Source organism: Acomys russatus, chromosome 12, assembly GCF_903995435.1.
Source record: "Acomys russatus chromosome 12, mAcoRus1.1, whole genome shotgun sequence".
Lineage (NCBI taxonomy): Eukaryota > Metazoa > Chordata > Mammalia > Rodentia > Muridae > Acomys > Acomys russatus.
The window spans coordinates 38710295-38729359 of record NC_067148.1 but is presented as its reverse complement, the minus strand read 5'-3'; the positions used below and the strand labels follow the sequence as shown (position 1 = coordinate 38729359).

At 46.9% G+C, this 19065-nt stretch overlaps 1 protein-coding gene across 2 annotated transcripts; it reads right to left on the bottom strand.

Annotated features, from left to right (window-relative positions):
* Positions 1 to 2330: 2330 nt before the first annotated feature.
* Positions 2331 to 14087, bottom strand: Neu2 (neuraminidase 2). Of its 2 annotated transcripts, XM_051154269.1 has the most exons (4): positions 13987 to 14087; positions 13763 to 13846; positions 5252 to 5463; positions 2331 to 3627 (listed from the first exon to the last, which is right to left on the bottom strand). In XM_051154269.1, exons 3-4 carry the CDS (start codon positions 5450 to 5452, stop codon positions 2689 to 2691), a joined length of 1140 nt encoding a protein of 379 aa, XP_051010226.1. In that variant the 5' UTR covers positions 5453 to 5463; positions 13763 to 13846; positions 13987 to 14087; the 3' UTR covers positions 2331 to 2688. The 2 variants fall into 2 exon arrangements, with proteins under 2 accessions (XP_051010226.1, XP_051010225.1); XM_051154268.1 differs by lacking the exons at positions 13763 to 13846; positions 13987 to 14087 and having other exon boundaries at positions 5252 to 5610.
* Positions 14088 to 19065: the final 4978 nt, after the last annotated feature.

Here is a 19065-nt window from a genome sequence, read left to right as displayed (position 1 = left end):
TGCTCAGATAGGGATGATCAGACGGGTGTAGGGATGTGGGTCCAGGATTGGCAAACCCAGCTGCTTTCCTGGCCCTGTCTCTCACTAACTCTGTGATTTGGAGGAAGACCCCATCATAGTGCCCTATTGCTGTGAAGAGACACCATGACCCAGGCAACTCTTATATTAAAAAACAAACAAACAAACCAGCATTTAATTCATGTCTTGCTTACAGTTTCAGAGGCTCCATCCATTGTTATCATGCCGGAAGTATGGCAGCACACACGGTGCTGGAGCAGTAGGTGAGCACTTTATATTCTGATCCACAGGCAGCCAGGCAGGCATAGAGGGAGGGAGACAGAGGCAGAGGCAGAGACAGAGACAGAGGCACTGGGCCCGCTGTGGGCTTTTTGAAACCTCAATGCCCACCTTCAGCGACACGTCTCCTTCAACAAGGCCACACCTCCTGATCCTTCCAAGTTTTCCAACTGGAGACTAAGTACGCAAATAAATGAGCCTATGGGACCCTTCTCATTCAAACCACCTCACTGTCTCACCCTCCTGCCGAATAGGTAAGTTAGACAGAAAAACCAGGCCGCAAGGTCATGTCCCTCCCTAAAGAGCTAACATTTCTTGTCTTGTTGTGGTGGCTTTAGCTCCCAGAGCCACTGATTGTGGCTGCCATGCTGATGGAATTAATATTGCTCCCACCAGGGAAGGCAGAGTTTTCTTAGCAGCATTGTAGGGTTGAGAAGACCACATTGTATCGTTTCTTGCAGGGCCAGGCCGGGCAACTTCAAGGCGGCCACCCAGGAAATGCTGCAATTGATTCCTTTTCTCCCATGCTTTTCACTGGCAAGCGCTTGATTCCGGGTTCTTTCTCACCATATACCACAGTGTTTCCAGTACAGGGGAAGGTCTCTACCAGGAAGGGACCTGGTACAAGTGTCCAGGCAGAAGCTGACACAAGAAGCTGGTCTCAGTGGGAGAAGAATCCAGGAGCAGAAACTCTTTTCATGATTTTGCAAGTATGTGCACATATCTGCATGTATGACTGTATGTGTGCAATTCATTGTGCATATCTGTGCGCCTGCGTATGTCTGTGTATTTGTATACCTATGCCTGAAAGTAGACACCTATGTACCTGTGTGCATGTGCATGCACACATGCCTATATATATGCAACATGTGTGTTTCTATGTACACACCAGTGCATGCATGTGTCTCTGTACATCTATGTACATGCATGGCTATATGTGCTTGTGCATATGTACATATGTGCATGCACATGTGGCTGCATGTGTGTGACTTTGGACCAATTAAAACTTTCAGGTTAGAAAGCAGAATCTCACATGGCTAAGATGCATCTCACCAAAACACAAAATCACAATCTTTTAATTTCCTGTCTTAACCAATTCCATTGAATCATGACTTCATGTCAGTGGAGGTTCCACAGCTGTCACACACTTGGTAAACCTCTAGAAAGTAGTGTAGTGGCATTTTTTTAAAAACTCAGTTACATTATGTAAACAGGTTTTGGTTTTAATCCCAAGTGGGGGATATGAAATTGCTTTTAGTTTATTCACAGCTGATAATTGCCCCCTGCAGCTCAGAGAGGGGCGTGGTCTCTGCCAGCTGGAGATGGTTCAATTCTGAGGAACCTGAAAGGGTATAAATATGAGAGCTCTGACAGAGAGAGAAAAAAAGGATACTTGGAGGGATGCTCTCAGAGAGAGTGGGGGAGGCTTCTGCATATCCTGACAACTGAGATTGGTATTTTCGCAAAGAACTCAATGACCCTAACCAGCAGGAACTAAGTCTAAAGAAACCCACGTCCCCTTTCCTCTCTAACGTTCTTTCTCTTTTACCCAGGGCCTGGGTGGTAGTGGTGACCTGTGGAAGGGAGGTGGAAGCATTAAGGAACACCAAATAAAACAGAGTTAAAAAGTAATGTCTACAAAGTTGCAAAATTTTTCCATCATAGTTCTGAAGGACCCAAGTCTAAAGATAGTTCTCAGGCTAGTGTCCAGGTGTCTGCCCCAGGCTTTGGGCAGAGTCTGCCTCGCCTTTTCAATCCCAGCACTATACTCCCCTACTTCCTTAGCTCTGGCCATTTCCTCCCTCTTCATAGGTGGTTGTGGTATCTAACTTCCGGGGCCATACTGCTTTCTCCTTAGAGATTAATACAATGATTTAGCTGGTTCAACCAAGTGTTGATGCTGCTTACTCTAAAGTGTTGGCAAGAACAGGCACACACACACACACACACACACACACACACACACACACACACACGCTGATGTCTTTGCTAATTCATTGCTGTCAGGGACTCTGTGAACATTATTTTCCAGGAAGAAATAAACTGTATTACATAATTTATTAACACTCACCCAAAAACTAAGAGTGGGGAAACAGGGAGGCAAGGCTAGCATTGTAATAGCTGACATGTAGAATGACAGTCTCTGTATGTACTGTCCCTACCTTCCCTGTCGATAGGCTCAGGAAGGCCAGGCTTCTTTGCTTTATGGACTGGAGATAGAACCCACTGCAGAGACTGAAACAACAAAGTCTTCAAAGACTCAAGAGACCAAGCTCTCTGTATCCTCCTAAGATGGGACCCAAGAGCTGGACTCAAAAGTCCAGAGGATGCTGAAAGGAGTGGTGGGTGTTTTGAAGCACAAGGAAGCTCTTTTGGCCACAAGCAGTGAGATCACTGGGTACCAAATACTGCTGGGAAAGCTTGCTTCAGGGTGAACATGAGGAAAACAATCTCTTCATAGTTTTCTGATTCATACAGACAGGCAAACTGTGGGGAGCCATCAGGGCCACCCCACATGTTCTGCAAGTCTGAGTAGGCACAGGTGCCTGTGTCCAGCAGGGTGGGCTTTGACCAGGCGGTGGGGTCTAGTGGCCTCTGGTTGAGGTACACACCTAGATTGGTTCTCTGGTGGGAGTCTGTAGGGTGGGTATAGAGCAACCACATATCTAAGGCCTCTGGCCCCAAAGTGGGGTTGGGGAAGGAAATCACACTTCCATGGCAGCCTCTGGGAGGTTCTACAAGCTTACTCACTACCTGGTTGTCCTGGAAATCCAGGCCACCATTAGAACTTTGTGCCTGGACCCTGGATCCTAGAAAGCTCCTAGCATTTAGATATACCACACTCTGAGCTCCAGTGCCGACCTCAGCCACTTGGCATTCCAGTGAGTTCTGGGACACAAAGTTGCCTAGCTTCCACGTGCGCCCATGGTCATGGCTGATGAAACAGAAGGCAGAGGGGGCAGGTGCCTGGTTAGGATTCAGTTTCCGGTAGGCATAAGCAGGTACCAGCAGGCTCCCAGCTGTGTCTCTCAGCTGCAGACAGTGCCCAGGACCCACAGCAAATGTGGCCCAGTCTTGGTGGGTATGGCCAATGGTGGTTTCCGTGAGGTCCTGGATGGAGCTCCAGGTCCTCCCATGGTCAGTGCTGATGACACGGCATAGCCGTGTGACATTGACTCCAGTGTGGAGCTGGTGGTGTTCTGATACACGCCCAGGGATGGCAATGAAGAAAAGGAAGAGGCTCTTTGTTTGCTTGTCATACAAGGGACATGGGTTCATGGAGCGGTGGCCTTCCAGCTGGGCTTGGCTCACCACTTCCTCAGCTTGCCACTGCATGTAAGGAGAGGGGAGAAGGAGAAACACAAACTTGAAAACGCTGGTGTCAATGTCAGGAGCTATTCTGAGGGTTCATGGGTAGGCGTATCTTAGGGACGGGAGTCAAAGGCCATGTAGGGACTGTGTCACCCACCAACCACCTGCCCCCACCCCATCCCCAGAGCAGCAAGAGCCAGGCTCCCCTCCCTCTCTCCACCCTTCCCGTCCCTTTCCCCATTTCCTTCCCTGAAGGCTCCATTACTTTGATTCCCATTAACAGATATTTGTGGAGCACCCACGACCTGCCAGACCCCACCCCCCCCAAGACACAAAAGCAACTCAGGAGCCAGCAGATGGTTCAGCAAGTAAAGGCATTGCCACCAAGCCTGACAACCTGAGTTCAATCTCTAGGGCCAACATGGTGGGATGAGAGAACCGTCTCACCCAAGTGCATGCACACACAGACAAGCAAATGTGATTTTAAAAGACATGTTAAGTAACTATGATAGGAACCACACCTAACACCATGCTTTTTCTTCCTGGCTGGTTCAGCAATCTTAAAAGGCAAAGACTTGGTATGGATGACAACAGGTTGGTTGATACAAGACAGAAAACGAGGGTTACCCTGAATCACCTATTTATGATACTGTACTAATGAGCTCAGAGCTACTGAAGAGACCTACTGAGCTTTCCCACAGCCACTGCTGACATGAATACCACAGCCACACTGTCTATTCCGATTCCTCACCAGCTGCCCCAGTGCAGGACTTTGAGCACAAACACTATTGCTGAAAGACCAAGGATGCCCACTGTGTTGCCTAACCCCCCAATGGCGAAGGAGCATCATTAACTCCATTTCATATTTTAAAAAACCAGAGGCCTCAATAGGGTATCTGAGTTGCCTAAAAGCATCCCTTGGATAAGGAACAGACCCAGGACTTGAATCCAGGTCCATCTGCTTCAAGTGCCGTGACTGTGTATGACAAGTAGGCACCAGTCAAAAAGAAATGTTAGTGCCATACTTTGAATAACTAGCATGTACTTGGGTAAGAGTAATGTTATGAGGAAACACATAATCATCTAACCTCAAGGTTCCAGATTAATTGCCTCAAAGGGTACCGCTCCTGTTAAATGACAATGAACTCAGGGCTGGCGAGATGGCTCAGCAGTTAAGAGCCCTGTTTTCTCTTCCAAGGGTCCTGAGCTCAATTCCCAGCAACCACATGGTGGCTCGCAACCATCTTTACAAAGCTCTGATGCCCTCTTCTGGCCTGCAGGTACACATGCAGATAGAGCACTCAACCATAAAATGACAATGAACTCTCCTCCCTTGGCTTTTCAAGGATGCTGGGAAACTCAGCCAGTCATGTGATGAAATACATGGTCAGCCAACAAGACTTGCTCCTGGTGAACCCAAGTGATGTCTGGGTTGAACACTGGGATTCTTTTGCCCCCCTGTCCCTGGATAGGTTTCTAGGTCTCTCCCAGGGTTCCTAGGTTCCAAGTGCATCTCAGTCGTCAAGGGATGGACTTACCCTGTGTTCTGTGAGATCTACACCTGGTTCTACCCACCTCAGCACCACATGGGTGTGTGTTGAGCCATCCCAGCTGGAGCCACTACAGCTGGGCCCTGCCTTACCTGGACCTGGTGGGTAGCTGCATTGTAGCTTCCTCTTCTTAGGACGATCACCTCCGCATGTTCATCCTTCTTGCTCGCCCGCTTTTCTGCAAAGGCCAACAGGGTCTTCGGCTTCTTCAGGTAGAGCAGAGCGGGGATTCTGTAAGCATAGTCTCTTGTATGGAACAATATCTCCTTCTGTAGAACAGGGCAGGTCGCCATGGGGCTGAGGTCTGGGCAGGAAGAGAACACACACTGCCATCACACATGAACCAAGGGACAGAGTCATCCAATACAGGTGGCGCTCATCCGACTGGCAAACCGAGTCCTGTCTGGGTGGCCTGTCCTCGAAAAGATTCCATCTCCTTTCCCATATCCCCAAACAGCTGGTTGTGCTGTGGCATTGGCAGTACACCATCTAAGAAGAGGAAAAGTGTGTTTTTTATTCGATTCCTGCCATAAGTCAACCGTTCCCTTCACAACAGATTTATGAAAACTTCCCTGAGTAGAGGAGCTTGTTGAGTGGCACTCTGCAGCCACCCAACTGCCAGGCAATGACACGCAGGAGCTTTTTATAACTCCAGAGCCCTAGAAAGCTGTTCCAGAGGGAAAAAAATGCCTCTGTTCCCCAGGCTCTGCTTCCCCAGCTGCCTGCTGTGGATAAACCAGCTGCCCTCTCTGTGTGGGTACCACCCGGAGGCAGTCAGGAGGTGGCTGTGGGTCTAGAGAGATAGGATCTACCTACACACACACACACACACACACACACACACACACACACACACAGCTGGGAGGAACCCTAGAGGTGTGAGACATTAAACAATGATGATAATAAGCATTTGCTGAAAAGATCAGGGACGGCAGGGGGTAGCTTGGTGATTATGACAAAGTTGACAGAGCTCCTGGAAGAACCAGTTGCCAAAGGTCACCCTGAACAAAGGCTGTATTTGATGACCTACCTACCCAGAACATAAGAATAGATGGACCCCATTCATTGACTTGGGGTGAGACCCTCGGGGTCTGTTGAGCCAACTCTGAGTCTGAATCTCACCCATCCACCCCCAACCGCCCTCCTGCCCCAGGTACCTTCTCTCTGTCCCACTGGCTAACAGTAATGACTTCAGAAACCCCTGTCAAATTGCTGCCAAGGGAGCCACCAGCATTCTATGAAGCCTACCCATATCTTAACCTCTGGGTTAATATATATATTATTACATAATATATCATTCATTTAAAACTCATTTTATTTATTTATTTATTTATTTATTTATTTATTAATATATACAAATGCCTTTACTGATCAATTTTTGTACCCTGTATTTTGAAATTTTGCTGTTAAAAATAATGGATTGAATTTGTTTCTTTTTGTTTGTTTTGCTTTGTTACTGTTGGGCCTTTTGTCTCATTTCATTCTGAGATAGGGCCTTGCTACATGACTCAGGCTGCTCTCTGACTCAGGAGCCTCCTGCGTCAGCCTTCCAAGTACTAGAGACTGCACACATAGTGCTACTCTAAAAGTTAGTACTGATTGTTAACTTAAAAGTACCTAGAATTGCTGGGTGGTGGTAGCACATGCCTTTGGTCCCAGCACTGGGGAGGCAGAGACAGGCAGATCTACAGAGCAAGTTAAAACTCATTTTAAAACTTTTTTTGATAGGTACAGTCTGCCGTCCTATTGTTCAAGTCGCAATGAGCGTTATTGGGACAATGCAGCAGAATAAAATTTAGAAAGGCAGATGCTAGCTAAGGAAAAAAAATTCAATGGGTGGAGACAAATCTTTACTCGAAAATGAAGACTTGAAAGTTTGGTGGCTCGTGGCTGCAGTTCGGCACATGAGAAGTGGAGCAGGAAGAGTGGTTGGAATTCAAAGCCAGCCTGGGCTACAGGGAAACAGTCTCAAAGAACATAAAACGAAAGAGTGAACAAAACAAAATCTAGGCCTGTAAACTGAAATCTTGCTCCATGGATGTAAACTGTCATAAAATTTATTAGGAAAGAGTTGAATACAATTAAAAAAGAAAGGAAAAAAATATCAAGGAGAAAGATGCTGTTTCAGCGTCTTAGAAATTTGATCAAAGGGCTGAAAAACTGGTCCTTAATAAAAATTCTGCATTAGCCATTCAGATATAAGTGTTGATTTTAGGATGTCCTAGGGCCAAACTTTTTCCATTCCAATGAGCTGGCCTTGGGTATATAATGTGGGAGGTAAGCCAAGAGCACCCACAAAGAAGCTTAAGGGCGGGAAGGGAGTCCAAGGTGTCATCAGGAGGAACCAGAAAAGGACCATGAGCTAGTCCGTGGGGTTTAAAGCGGGAAATGTGACTTTAGAGCCACATCAAGGGTTGAGAACGGACCCCAAGAGAGGGATGGATGGGCTTAACGTGGTGATGTGACAAGAGCTAGTGGCTCATGGTTTAGAGGGAGGGGAAAATGGGGTTTGGGAGAGGGATGGAGGCCTCCGGCCAGAACTAGTGATCACATCTCCTGAGTGGTCCACCCTATAGAGGTGGACCACTCTCCATTTTCAAAAGGGATGCATAATATGCAATTCAGCTTCTCAAAGAGCCATTCGGTGATTCAAAGCATCATCCTAAGGCTGGGCAAACACCACTGTTTACGCTCAGGTTGTTTTCATTGTCCCCAAATTAATTTTGTAACTGTGAGCAGTTCTTCAGCTCTACCCCAACCCCAGGAAACCACCAGTCTACTCTCTATCTCTGGCTTTGCCTGTGCCATCTTATACATGGTCCCTGTATCTGGTTTCTTTCTCTTAATATGTTGTTTCTAAGATTCACTCATGTTGTGGCATGCATCAGAACTTATTTTAATTAATAATTTATTTATTTACTTACTTACTTGCTTACTTATTAGTTTGAGTGAGGATCTCTTATATGTAGCCCAGGCTGGCCTGAAACTCAGTATGTAGCCAAGAATGACTTTAAACTCATGTCTCCACTGCCCAGGCACTAAGATTACAGGTACATTCAACCACATCTGGTTTATGTAATGCTGGACAGTTCTGGGGGATCAAACACAAGGCTTCAGCATTCTGAGAGAACACTGGACCACTGATTGACTTCTGAGTCTTTTCCACATCAACTTTACTACGTCCGTCTTTTTCCTGGGTGTGAATGGAGTCACAATCTCCTGCTATCACCAGCACTTGTTATTATGTCTTTAAAGCCCAAAGTAAAATAACAAATTACAAATAAATAATGAAGTTCTGATGCATGCCACAACATGAATGCATCTTAGAAGGTGGGGCCAGGGAGAGAAAGCCAGATACAGGGACCATCTTAGTGGCTGCGCAGGAATATCTCAGTGTAGTCTAGGTTGTTTTCCATGTTCCATGGTAATTAAGGATGTTGAGCATCTTTGCATGGCCTTATTGCCTACAAGAGTTAGACTTTAGCCTATAGGCAAGTAGAACGTTTCTGGGATTATCAAGCAGGTGACCTATGCAATCTAGTCAGTTCTAAGGAAGTTCTTTCCTCAGTTTAACCAGAGAGAGAAATGAGCCTGCTGCAGCTTTCCATGTGAGACTGGATACAAATCTGGATGAAACAAACAACCGTGACCAAAGTGATGGTGGTGGTGTCTCCCAGAGACCGGAGCAGCAGAAGTGATGGGATCAGGAATATGTTGCTGGTCAGTTTTTGTCAACTTGAGGCAAACTAGAGTCACCTGGGAAGAGGAGACCTCAGCTGAGGAACTGTCTTCATTATATTGGCCCGTGGGCATGTCTGTGGGGGCATTTTCTTGATCATTGTTAGATGTGGGAGGGCCTGACCCTCTCTATAGGTGGTTCTACTCCTGGGCAGGTGGCCTGAGTTGTATAAGAAACCAGGCTGAGCAAAGACATGGAGGCAAGCCAGTGATCTGTGTTTCTCCAGGGCATCTGTTTCAGGTCCTGCCTTAAGGTCCTGCCTTGGCTTCTCTCTGTGACGGATTCTAATGGGGAAGTGTAAGCTGAGTAAACCCTTTCCTCCCTGGCTTGCAAACGAGGATAGGCCTGGTCAGCACTTATGTGGGAAGCCAGGTCCCTGTTTCCACAGTGCCCATGGTTGCCTTCTAGAATCCTCTTTTAGTCTCTAACCTCCTTGAGGATGGCAACAAACGCAGTCATTCCCATTACAAGGTCTATTCCATGGTATGGAGTGGGAATAAAACGGGCCAAGAAGCCTGCTCTGATGGAATAGAATGATCGGGGATGAAAAGGTCAATATTATTGGCAACATCTATATGGAGCTTGCCACGGCCAAGGTCTGGCTGAGCATTTGACAGTGATTACTTTGGTCAACCCATAGACACTCTGCCCTCTGCAAGCCCATGAGTCTCAGAGTGATGTCCTTTGTGGAAAGACAAGGGAACGAGGCAACAACACAACAGGAGACTGCTGCTAATCCCAATAGTCTCTCTAAATAGTCAACCCCTGTATAGTAGAGACAAGACTGAGCCCAGGAGTGGGGAAGGTCAAGGAAAAAGGACTTTAAGGTCAGCAAGAAGTGTCTCACCCACTCCCTCAGCCCAAACTGACATAGCCACTAACAACTTATAATGTAATAATAATAATAATAATAATAATAATAATAATAATAATATCAAATATCCAGATAGTTCTTTAAAATGCTTTGTGTTCTCTAAGTACCCAATATTTTCTAGAAATCCTTGTCAATTGTATTTGTAAATTTAAAAACTTACAAATATTTATTCATCATTTAATCCTCCTGATTCGCCCCCCCCCTGACCCCCCCCAACCCCTGCCTGATGTGGTAGACATCTCTGCTTAAGTGGCTGAGCTGAGTGCAAACGGCACTTACGAACTCCATCCTCTGCACTTGAACAAGTCTCCAGTGCCCTCTGGGGCACCTTAGCACAGCCCTGCCTCCAAACAGTGGCAGCTGCTTCCAGCTGATGCAATGGGAACAGAACTGAGTCAAGAGTCCAAAAGTTAGATTCTGAAGCTACGGAGACGGCCCAGTCACTGAAAGGCTTGCCCTGAGGCATGAGGACCTGCATTCCTATCGTAAGAACCGGAGTAAAAAACCAGGCCTGACGGGGTGTGTGCTTTTGTAATCCCTGGGAAGGTAAGGGCAGGCAGATTCCCTGGGACTCCCTGACTAGCCAAACCTAGTCCAAGTATGAGTTCCCAGTAGAGGGAGAGACCCTGAAGAATGACACCCAAGGTTGACCTCTGGCCTCTACACTCCCCCACCCTACCCCCATACACCAAACTCAGATGCTTCTAAAGGATTGTTCACTGTTGGGCAAAAGTTTCTCTTTCCTCATAGCAAGCAGCAGGCTGAGTGAGGCAGCCACAGAGGCCCCTTCCATCAGTGGTGGATGAGCCTGGATGGAACCAGGAGAGGCTGGAGGGTAGACAGGGCCTCTGTATAAGCCAAACTTACTACAGTAGACCAGCAATGAGACAGGTGACACCATGTGATAAATTGTCAGGAGATCAGAAAGGACTGTAAAACAACTTCATCTGGGGCCTCCCTAAGGCTACCCAAGGCTGACTGACCCTGCTGTGGCCTTGAGGCCATCAAGGTCAGAATATCTTCATGAGGGAGCTCATGTCTCACATGGACCCAGGAAAGCAGGCACCGGTGTTGTCACAGCAGAGAGGAAATTGAAAAGTGGGTCAGGAAGGTGGCAGGAAGGTGGCTCTCCATGAGTAAACAGCCTCAGGTAGTGGAAGCAGGTGGCTCTGAGCCACATCTGCCAGATTCTACAACCCACACATCCCAGAGATACTCAGCCCAGGATCCCTCTGCCTCCTCTTACATTTGTGCCCAGCACATACCTTGCAAAGCCAGAGATCTCATGGCTGGTTCATTTGTTCTCTTTAAGGACATGCTTGATAATTAACAAACTGGCACCTTCTGTGTACCCTGGGACACAAGCAACCAGGCCGTTTTTGTTCCATAAGACTCCCAAGAACAAATGTCAGTAATTATGGAGGAGGATAAACAGGTCTCTCTATGTTGCTTTCCACAGAAATGACTTTGTTCTGAGTTCGTTGTTTAGGAAGCATGAGTTATTTATTTTTTAATTTTAGTCTGGGTGGACATTGCCTGTCCATCCAGCCCCTGGAATGGTGCCTTTTCTCCAAGGATTAACAGTTGTCTACTCAAGGAAAGTGACAGCATCAGGAACTCAGCCTTGTGCAGGGCCACCAGCCCAAAGTGTGCCCAGCCTCTCCTCCAAGAAAAACCATCTCCAGCCAGTACGACAGCTCCACTTTGATCCAGTGTTTGGTGGGATTCCAATCCTAAACTGATGGGGGCCTTGAAACACACTGAATTGATACACTGAGCTCTCTCTTAAGAAGTTTACAGCCACTTAAGAATAGAATCAGCTGCTCTGATGCTGATCTGAGTCCCCTTCCCCAACCTCTTCCTCTTCTACGTGTCCTTTAAGTTCCCAAGAGCCCATGAAGGTGTGTGTTCTACCAGTAGCGGCTGTGATGCTATGAAACTAGTGTGCTCTTTAAATTGCTCTCCCTGGAAGCTTTCCCACACCACCACATTGCAATGCCATGGCAGCAACAACTCCTATTCATGTCAACAGAGATGCATGTGGGTCAATGCAGAGATAAGCCATACCTCCAGAAGTATGTGCCTTGCAGGATCCAGGGAGATCTGGGTGTGCGAGGGTGCAGAAGCGGAAGGACTCCAGTTTCTAGAAGGTCTCTGTGGCTCCTGTAGTTCCCTGGCCTTAACTCCAGTCTCAACCCCTCAGGTCATACCTATATACACCCAAAAGAGTCTTCCTATTTGCCTCCCACTCATCTGACAAAGCACACTTGAGAGACAATGTCATCATCCAGGCCCAACCCTGGCCTAGTTAGCATGCTTCCTCTCATTAGTCTGGAAGAAGTCTGACAGCTCCCAGCCTAGTCACTCCTGAGGCAGTGATGACCTTGGGCAACGTGAGTCAAGTTGTCTCTTACAAATTGAGCAACATGTGCTCAGTGGGAGCAGACTTCCTAGGGTTTGGAAAAGGGTAATGTCCCTGAGGAGGAGCAGGTTAGAGTCACGACATAGAGCTCTGGCTGCCCTCAGCCGAATGACCCTGAAGGATGAATGACTCAGAATCAGGATGGAGTCTACTATGTGAAACCATGACAGTAACACTGCATCAGCCCGACAGCCCCCAAACAGGCCCCATTTTCTTAATGAGCATCTTCTTGCATGATAAACACTGTGACCAAATGCCAATGTGGAGAGGAAAGGGTTTATTTCATCTAACAACTCTCAGGCTACTCTTTATCAGTAAAGGAAGTCAGGGCAGGAATTCAAGATAGGCACCTGGAAGCAGGAAGGGAAGTAGAAGCCATGGAGGAACGCTGCTTACTGGCTTGCTCCTGGTGGCTTGCTCACTTTGCTTTCTCCTAGGACCACCTGCCCAGGGATTGTACCACCCACAGTGAACAGGACCCTCCTACATTAATCATTAATCAAGAAAATGCCCCCAGAGCCTTACCCATAGGCCAATCTGATGGGAGCATTTTCTCAATTGAGGTTTCTCTTCTCAGATGATGCTAGCTTGTGTCAAGTTGACAAATAAATAAATAAATAAAATTGAAAAACCAACTGGGTATAAGTGATGGGATAACAATTGAGATGTAATCTGAATAAATTAATAAAAAAGAAAGAAAGAAAGAAAACCCAACTGGGACACAAGGACATCTGATCGCGGTTAGTAAAGACTCTTTCAGAGCATGAAGGCTAGCTCAAGCTCACACAGAAAATACTGCAAGAGCAACTATCTTGTCCAACCTCAAACGGAGGCCACCTTTATTATTCCTTGTAGCCAGGAATTACTTCAAAATAACTTACATAAACCTCGTTTTTACCTTTAAAATTTTCCCTATTTCCCTTCAAACACACCCACACATGTTCTCATGGCCATGTCAATTCCCAAATATATCTCATCCCCCTCACCCCACCCCACCCTTGCTCAACAGCTACCTACAAAGAACAAAGATCTTGCATGCTTTACTTAGTCTAAACTGGAGTCCTTCCTCACATACCATTGGTGTCTCTACTCACTGATGGACAGATGGCTGTTACTCATGAGGATTGGACCAGATAACCCATCTGATCTTTAACCTAGCAGTCAGTAGGTTAGTGACCCAGTAGATGTCAGCCCTTGGTGATGAACTCTTATCTTCTGGGCCCACCATGTCCAAAGCTCGTTCCATAAAACTTTCCCAGAAGAACAAGTTACTTGGGGCACACAGCCAAAAGCATGCACCTCCTTATTCCAGTCCTCTGCAGGACATGGATGGGCTGAACACAGAACACACTGAAAGGCAGCTCAAGTCCAAGTTGGATTCAAATAATATTTTCTGTCTTTGTATTGACAGAAGAAGGAGAAAGGGTTCCTTCTTTTATTTCCTTTCTTGTACTGGACAAAGTCCTTTCACGGTATCTTTCCATTGGCTGCCTAGGTCTAGAATGCTCCCTAGTTCAGGGCTTAGCTCACAGGGCTTAGCTTTTTACTTCCTGGGACATGTGCCTCACCTGCCTGCCTCGCTGGTCAGAGTGGTCCCCTTCTGGCCTCTCCTGGGGCCTCTTGCTCTGGTCTTAGCCTCTCTCTCACCAGTTCTAAAAGACAGTCAGTGTGGACCTGGGATTTCTCTTTGGGGTCTCCATTGTCTTAGTCAGTGTTCCATTGCTGTGAAGGGACACCATGACCAAGACAACTCTTATAAAGGAAAGCACTCATTTAATTGGGGCTGGCTTACAGTTTCAGAGGCTTAGTCCATTATCATCATGGCGGGGAGCATGGCGATATGCAGGTAGACATGGTGCTGAAGCAGTAACTGAAAGTTCTACATCTGTATCTACAAGCAGCAGGAAAAGACAGTCCTGGGGCCTGGTTTGAAACCCTCAACCCATCCCCCCTCAACCCCCAACCCCCTAACCTCCTTATCCCCCCACCCCACCCCCATGACACACTTCCTCCTAATCTCTCTCAAGTGGTGCCACTCCCTGACCAAGTATTTAAATATATAAGCCCAATGGGGACCATTCTCATTCAAACCCCCACATCCACCCACAGGCCAGCCCACATGAAGGGCCCCAATAAACTTCCTCCTCAGACCTACATGGACAGGTGAGGTGATGTTCTTGAAGCCAGCGCTTTGATCCCTTCTTTTCCCACCAGCTGACTGATGCATCCCAGAAGAGTTGTTTCAAGATGCGTTAAGTACAGGAGACCAAGGAAATGGCGGAACATGGGGGCTCACATCTGGCATCCTAGCGCTTGAGAGGCTGAGGCAAGAGCATCCTCACTAGAGGCCAGCCTGGGTTACAGAAGGAGTTCTGGGCTAGCTTGGGTTAAAGAATGAGACTCCACTTCAGAAGAGCCACAGGGAGGCGAGGCTGGGGGAAAGTTAACATCTGTTTAAATGCTGTATAATGCAAGAGAGTAGGGTACAAGGTAGCAAACAGAGCCCCACTTTGGTGAGTTTACTAAATGCTGGAAACTCTGTTAAAACAAAACAAAACTAAACTAAATGTGTATTGCTACATTCTCAAAACTTAGCATGGTGCCACAAATGAAACACAGTAAATATCTTTTAAGTGTAGACCTTTAAATTTTAACATTTATTTACCTCTCTGTTTTTCAAGACAGTCTTGCATGTAGCCCAGGCTGGCCTGGAGCCTGCTATGTATCCCAGACTGGCCCCACATTCACAGTTCTGCTTTTGCTTCCTAGCCTAGGCACTGCCATTACAGGCACGCACTGCCTGCCACACCTGGGTTTATAATAAGTAAATAAACATTGGCGGTCAGTTTAACTAATGACATTACAGATGATGTTCATGTATGTTCTTGTACTCCTCTGTGTACATACCAATTTCATTGTTATATTGTGTAACAGAAAAATAAAGACACGTAGATGGGCATCAAGATGAATGTGTGAAGGAAGCCAGCTGGCATAAGACTTCATAAGCAGAGGCCCGTGCTCACCCAAACACCTAAATGGTCACAGGTAGAGACCAGGAAAGACAGCGGCGCCCACGTGGCTGCTTGGGGTTCACATGCACCACACCCCAGACTTTCTTGCTCTGCTGGCATAGGGAGAACTTTCCCTATGGAAGCCACATGTAACAAACACAGCATGCTGAGAAATGCCTACAGTATACAAAAATGGCAGGTGCTGTGTAAATACTTACAAAGGGCTACAGGGCCCTGTTCCCTGACCTACTCCCATTCTTACAAGTGTCTTTCTCTTTCTTAATAAACTAGTTTTTGTTACCTACCATGTGTCCTTAGTGCAATTCCTTGTCCTGGGACATGAGCACCTGGAAAGGTCAGTGGGTGTCCTCCCAACACCCCTTTCACTTGCTGGGGGCAAGTTCCATGAGAGGCTGCTAGTGTGGGGGCACCTCTCCTTTCTCCTTCTGCCTTTCCTTCCCTTGGCTTCTGTTGCCAGGAGTGGGTTCCTCCTGCCCTAGGGATCTTACCCAAGCTTATTCAGAGGCAAACAAGATTATGCAAGTGCTGGCAGCCGCCAAGCCTTCAGAACTAAAAGGCACCTGCCTGGGGGCTGAGGGTGGTCTCCCTGTAGGCTTGCACAGACAGGACCCATAGCAACCCACTGCTGAGTCTGAATGGCACATCACGAGCAGAGGCCCGTGCTCACCCAAACACCTAAATGGCCACAGGTAGAGACCAGGGAAGATAGTGGCGCCCACGTGGCTGTTGGCGTCCACATGCACCACACCCCAGACTTTGCTGCTCTGCTGGCATTCTCTCTTACAACCTTGGCTTCTCTTTTTCCATAATTCCTTCCTTCCTTTTACCTTCATAGCAGCTGCCCGCAGGCAGGGTGGCTGGAATGACGACTCAGACAGATGCAGCTCTGAGCTTGGCCACTGGCACCACAAATGCTGACTTGGTGGCTCACAGGGTCCTAATGCCCATCCGTATTGCAGGCTGCCAGGAGGAGGGGAGGGGCGCAAACCATTCCTAATTTATTTTGCTCCTCGCTTTCTATCAGTATATATCAGCTGTGATATATTCCCCTCTGCCTCATTATACCTTAAGCCCTCTCACGTCCTCTCTGTTCATCTACTGTAGACAGACCTATCCCTGGGAGTGTGGAGATAATTCCCCAAGTGATAAGGCAGTCCAGTCCCTTTGAGTTTATAATCCGAAATGGGGGAGGGAAAACCACTTGTTCTCACTTTTAGCCACAGGAGCCGGCTCCTTTTCCGGGCCTATCTGCTGAACAGCTTGGACTATTTTTAGAGCTCTTAAGGAGACAGATCTTATTCCATTGATGTAAGAAAAATAACCTCTGACATTAACTTGGTCCTGGGAGAAGGTCAACATAGGCAATTGGTTTAAAGCCCAGGCACGGTAACTGCAGAAGAGCTGGGCATATGAGGAAGCCATTATACTTCTCCTGGGACTGTGCTCAGACCTGCCAGCGGCCAGGAGGAAGCTGGAAAGCAGATCTCCAACCCATTAGGTCTTGAGGGCCCAAGGCAGATGAGAAAGACACGTCTCTCCTCTCCCAAGGTCTGGGTATTTCTTTCCCCACAGTGTCCCTTGAACAACTCGCTATACAGTGGCGCAGTCTCAAGAGTCAGAAGAAGGCTGAGTCTGATTATATGGGAACAGTCACCACTAGCTCTTGAAGAGAACCAATAGATTTTTTTTCGGGCTACAGGTTTTTCTCAATAGAAGTTGCACAAGGAGATGTATGTTAAAGTATGTAAGACTAAACCTACCTTATAGTTAACTAGCCCTTAATTCTTCAGCTTAAAACTTCAGACCAAATATCATCTTTTCAATCACTTGAAGTAGTACATGAAAAGGCTTCATGTTTAACAATCTTTAATTCGAATGCAAAAGTTCAGTACAAGCCATTTATAGGAGTTGACCAGTTTTTATACCATTCTTTTTAACATAGTACTAAGCCCGGAGAGAGAGTTGCTTAGGTTACAGAAGTACAAATACTCTTTCCTCCTACTGTAAGCTTGGGGATGTTTTGATGATGTCAGTTGGTTGTCAACTTCATTGAATTTCCTTTCATTAGAATAAGAGACTTTTCTGACTTGATAATAAAGTAGACTGTTTACTGTTGTCTTAAAAAAAAAAAAAGGTTGAGTCTCAAAATGTTAAAGGAATGTCAAAGGAGGGGTTCATAACTGGCCAAAAATCTGAGAGTGACAGCTGAGTGTTTAGCCATAAATGGGACATCCGCGTGACTCTCTCCAAGGTCCAGGGAACATTATGGAAGAGGAGGTGGAAAGACTGTAGGAGCCCCCCTCCAGGATGAGAAAGGGAGGGAGGGAGGGAAGGAGGGAGGGAAAGAAGAGAAGAAAAGGAGAGGAGGCTTGAGGGGAGGAGAGGGACTAGCTGGGGAGAAAGGCAAGAGCAGTCATGGGAGGGGATAGGAGAAACAGGGTGGGTGGAATCACAGTGCATTATATACAAATATGACATTGTAAATGTTCTAAGATTAAATTAGGGCCTGGAGAGATGGTTCGGTGCTTGGGATTCCAGCACTTGCATGGAGCTGCTTACAACTGCCCATGACTCTAGTTTCGAGAACCCAGTGCTGTCTCTGGGCTCTGAGGGCACCGCATTCAGGTGCACAGACCTTGCATTTTAAGCCTTTAGATGAGTGTCTTCTAGCGTGCATGGCAACTCCAAACCAAGCTCCTTACGATGAAGGGATCCAGCCAACTTCTGCTACAGGGAATCGAATGCCTCATCTCCAACCAATAGATAAAGCAGGAAGAGAGGCTTATGGTCTCTCCTGGACAGGGATTCTGTCCCTTATCAGCATTGAGGAAGTTACAGCTCTTAGGAGGGTCGTTCTGGAAGTGGGATAGGGATGGGGAGAGAGCGGCATCAAGACTAACACGAATAAGCCAGTCTTCTTCTGGAGAACTTACTTAAGCCACAGAGCACACACAGAACACACTGAGAGGAGGAAATAGTGCACAAAAGCGACAGAAGGTGGGTGCTATGGAAACGGCCCATCAAGGGTCATGAGACTCTTTCCTTGCCTAGTGCTTCTGGGCTCTTCCCCCAGCACCTGAGTCTATTCTCAATCCCAGGAATGTCTTTCTCTTTCTGAATAAACTGTCTCTGTTTCTGCTTTCCTTTGTTTTCCTGGCACTGTTTCTCATCCTGGGATGCAAGGACCTGAAAACTTCACTGTACCCTCCCCACTCTGGCTCTGGCCAGCCACTCTAGTGAAGCGAGTGAGCTCCAAGACAATGAGAGGCAAACATGGTGTCCTACCCCTTTAATCCTAAAACTCAGGAGACAGAGGCAGGAGGCTCTCTGTGACCTCATGGCCTGCCTGGTCTACATGGTAAGTATAGGGTAGCCAGCACTATGTAAATACACAGAGAGATCTTGTCCCACAAAACCAATAGTAGTAGTAGTAGTAGTAATAATAATAATAATTATGTAGAAGAAGAAGAACAAGGAGGAGAGGAGAAGAAGAAGGAAGAAAAGAAAGAAGAAGAGGAAGCGAGGAAGGTGGATAGCATTTGAATAACAACAGGGGAAGTTGACTTCTGGCCTCCATATGCACACACGCGCGCGCGCGCGCGCGCGCACACACACACACACACACACACACACACGTGCACACACACGTGCACACACACACGGACATGCAAGTGCATTTAAATTAAAGCATGGCTTAAAAGTACTTGCTGACTCTAACATAGCTGAATCACCAAGTGGAAAAATAACAAACTTACACACATGGGCTTGAATCTACGTGCAAATTTGACTTATATTTAGGTCCAAAGGAGCAATAGATTAAGTATGCAAGAACATTCAGG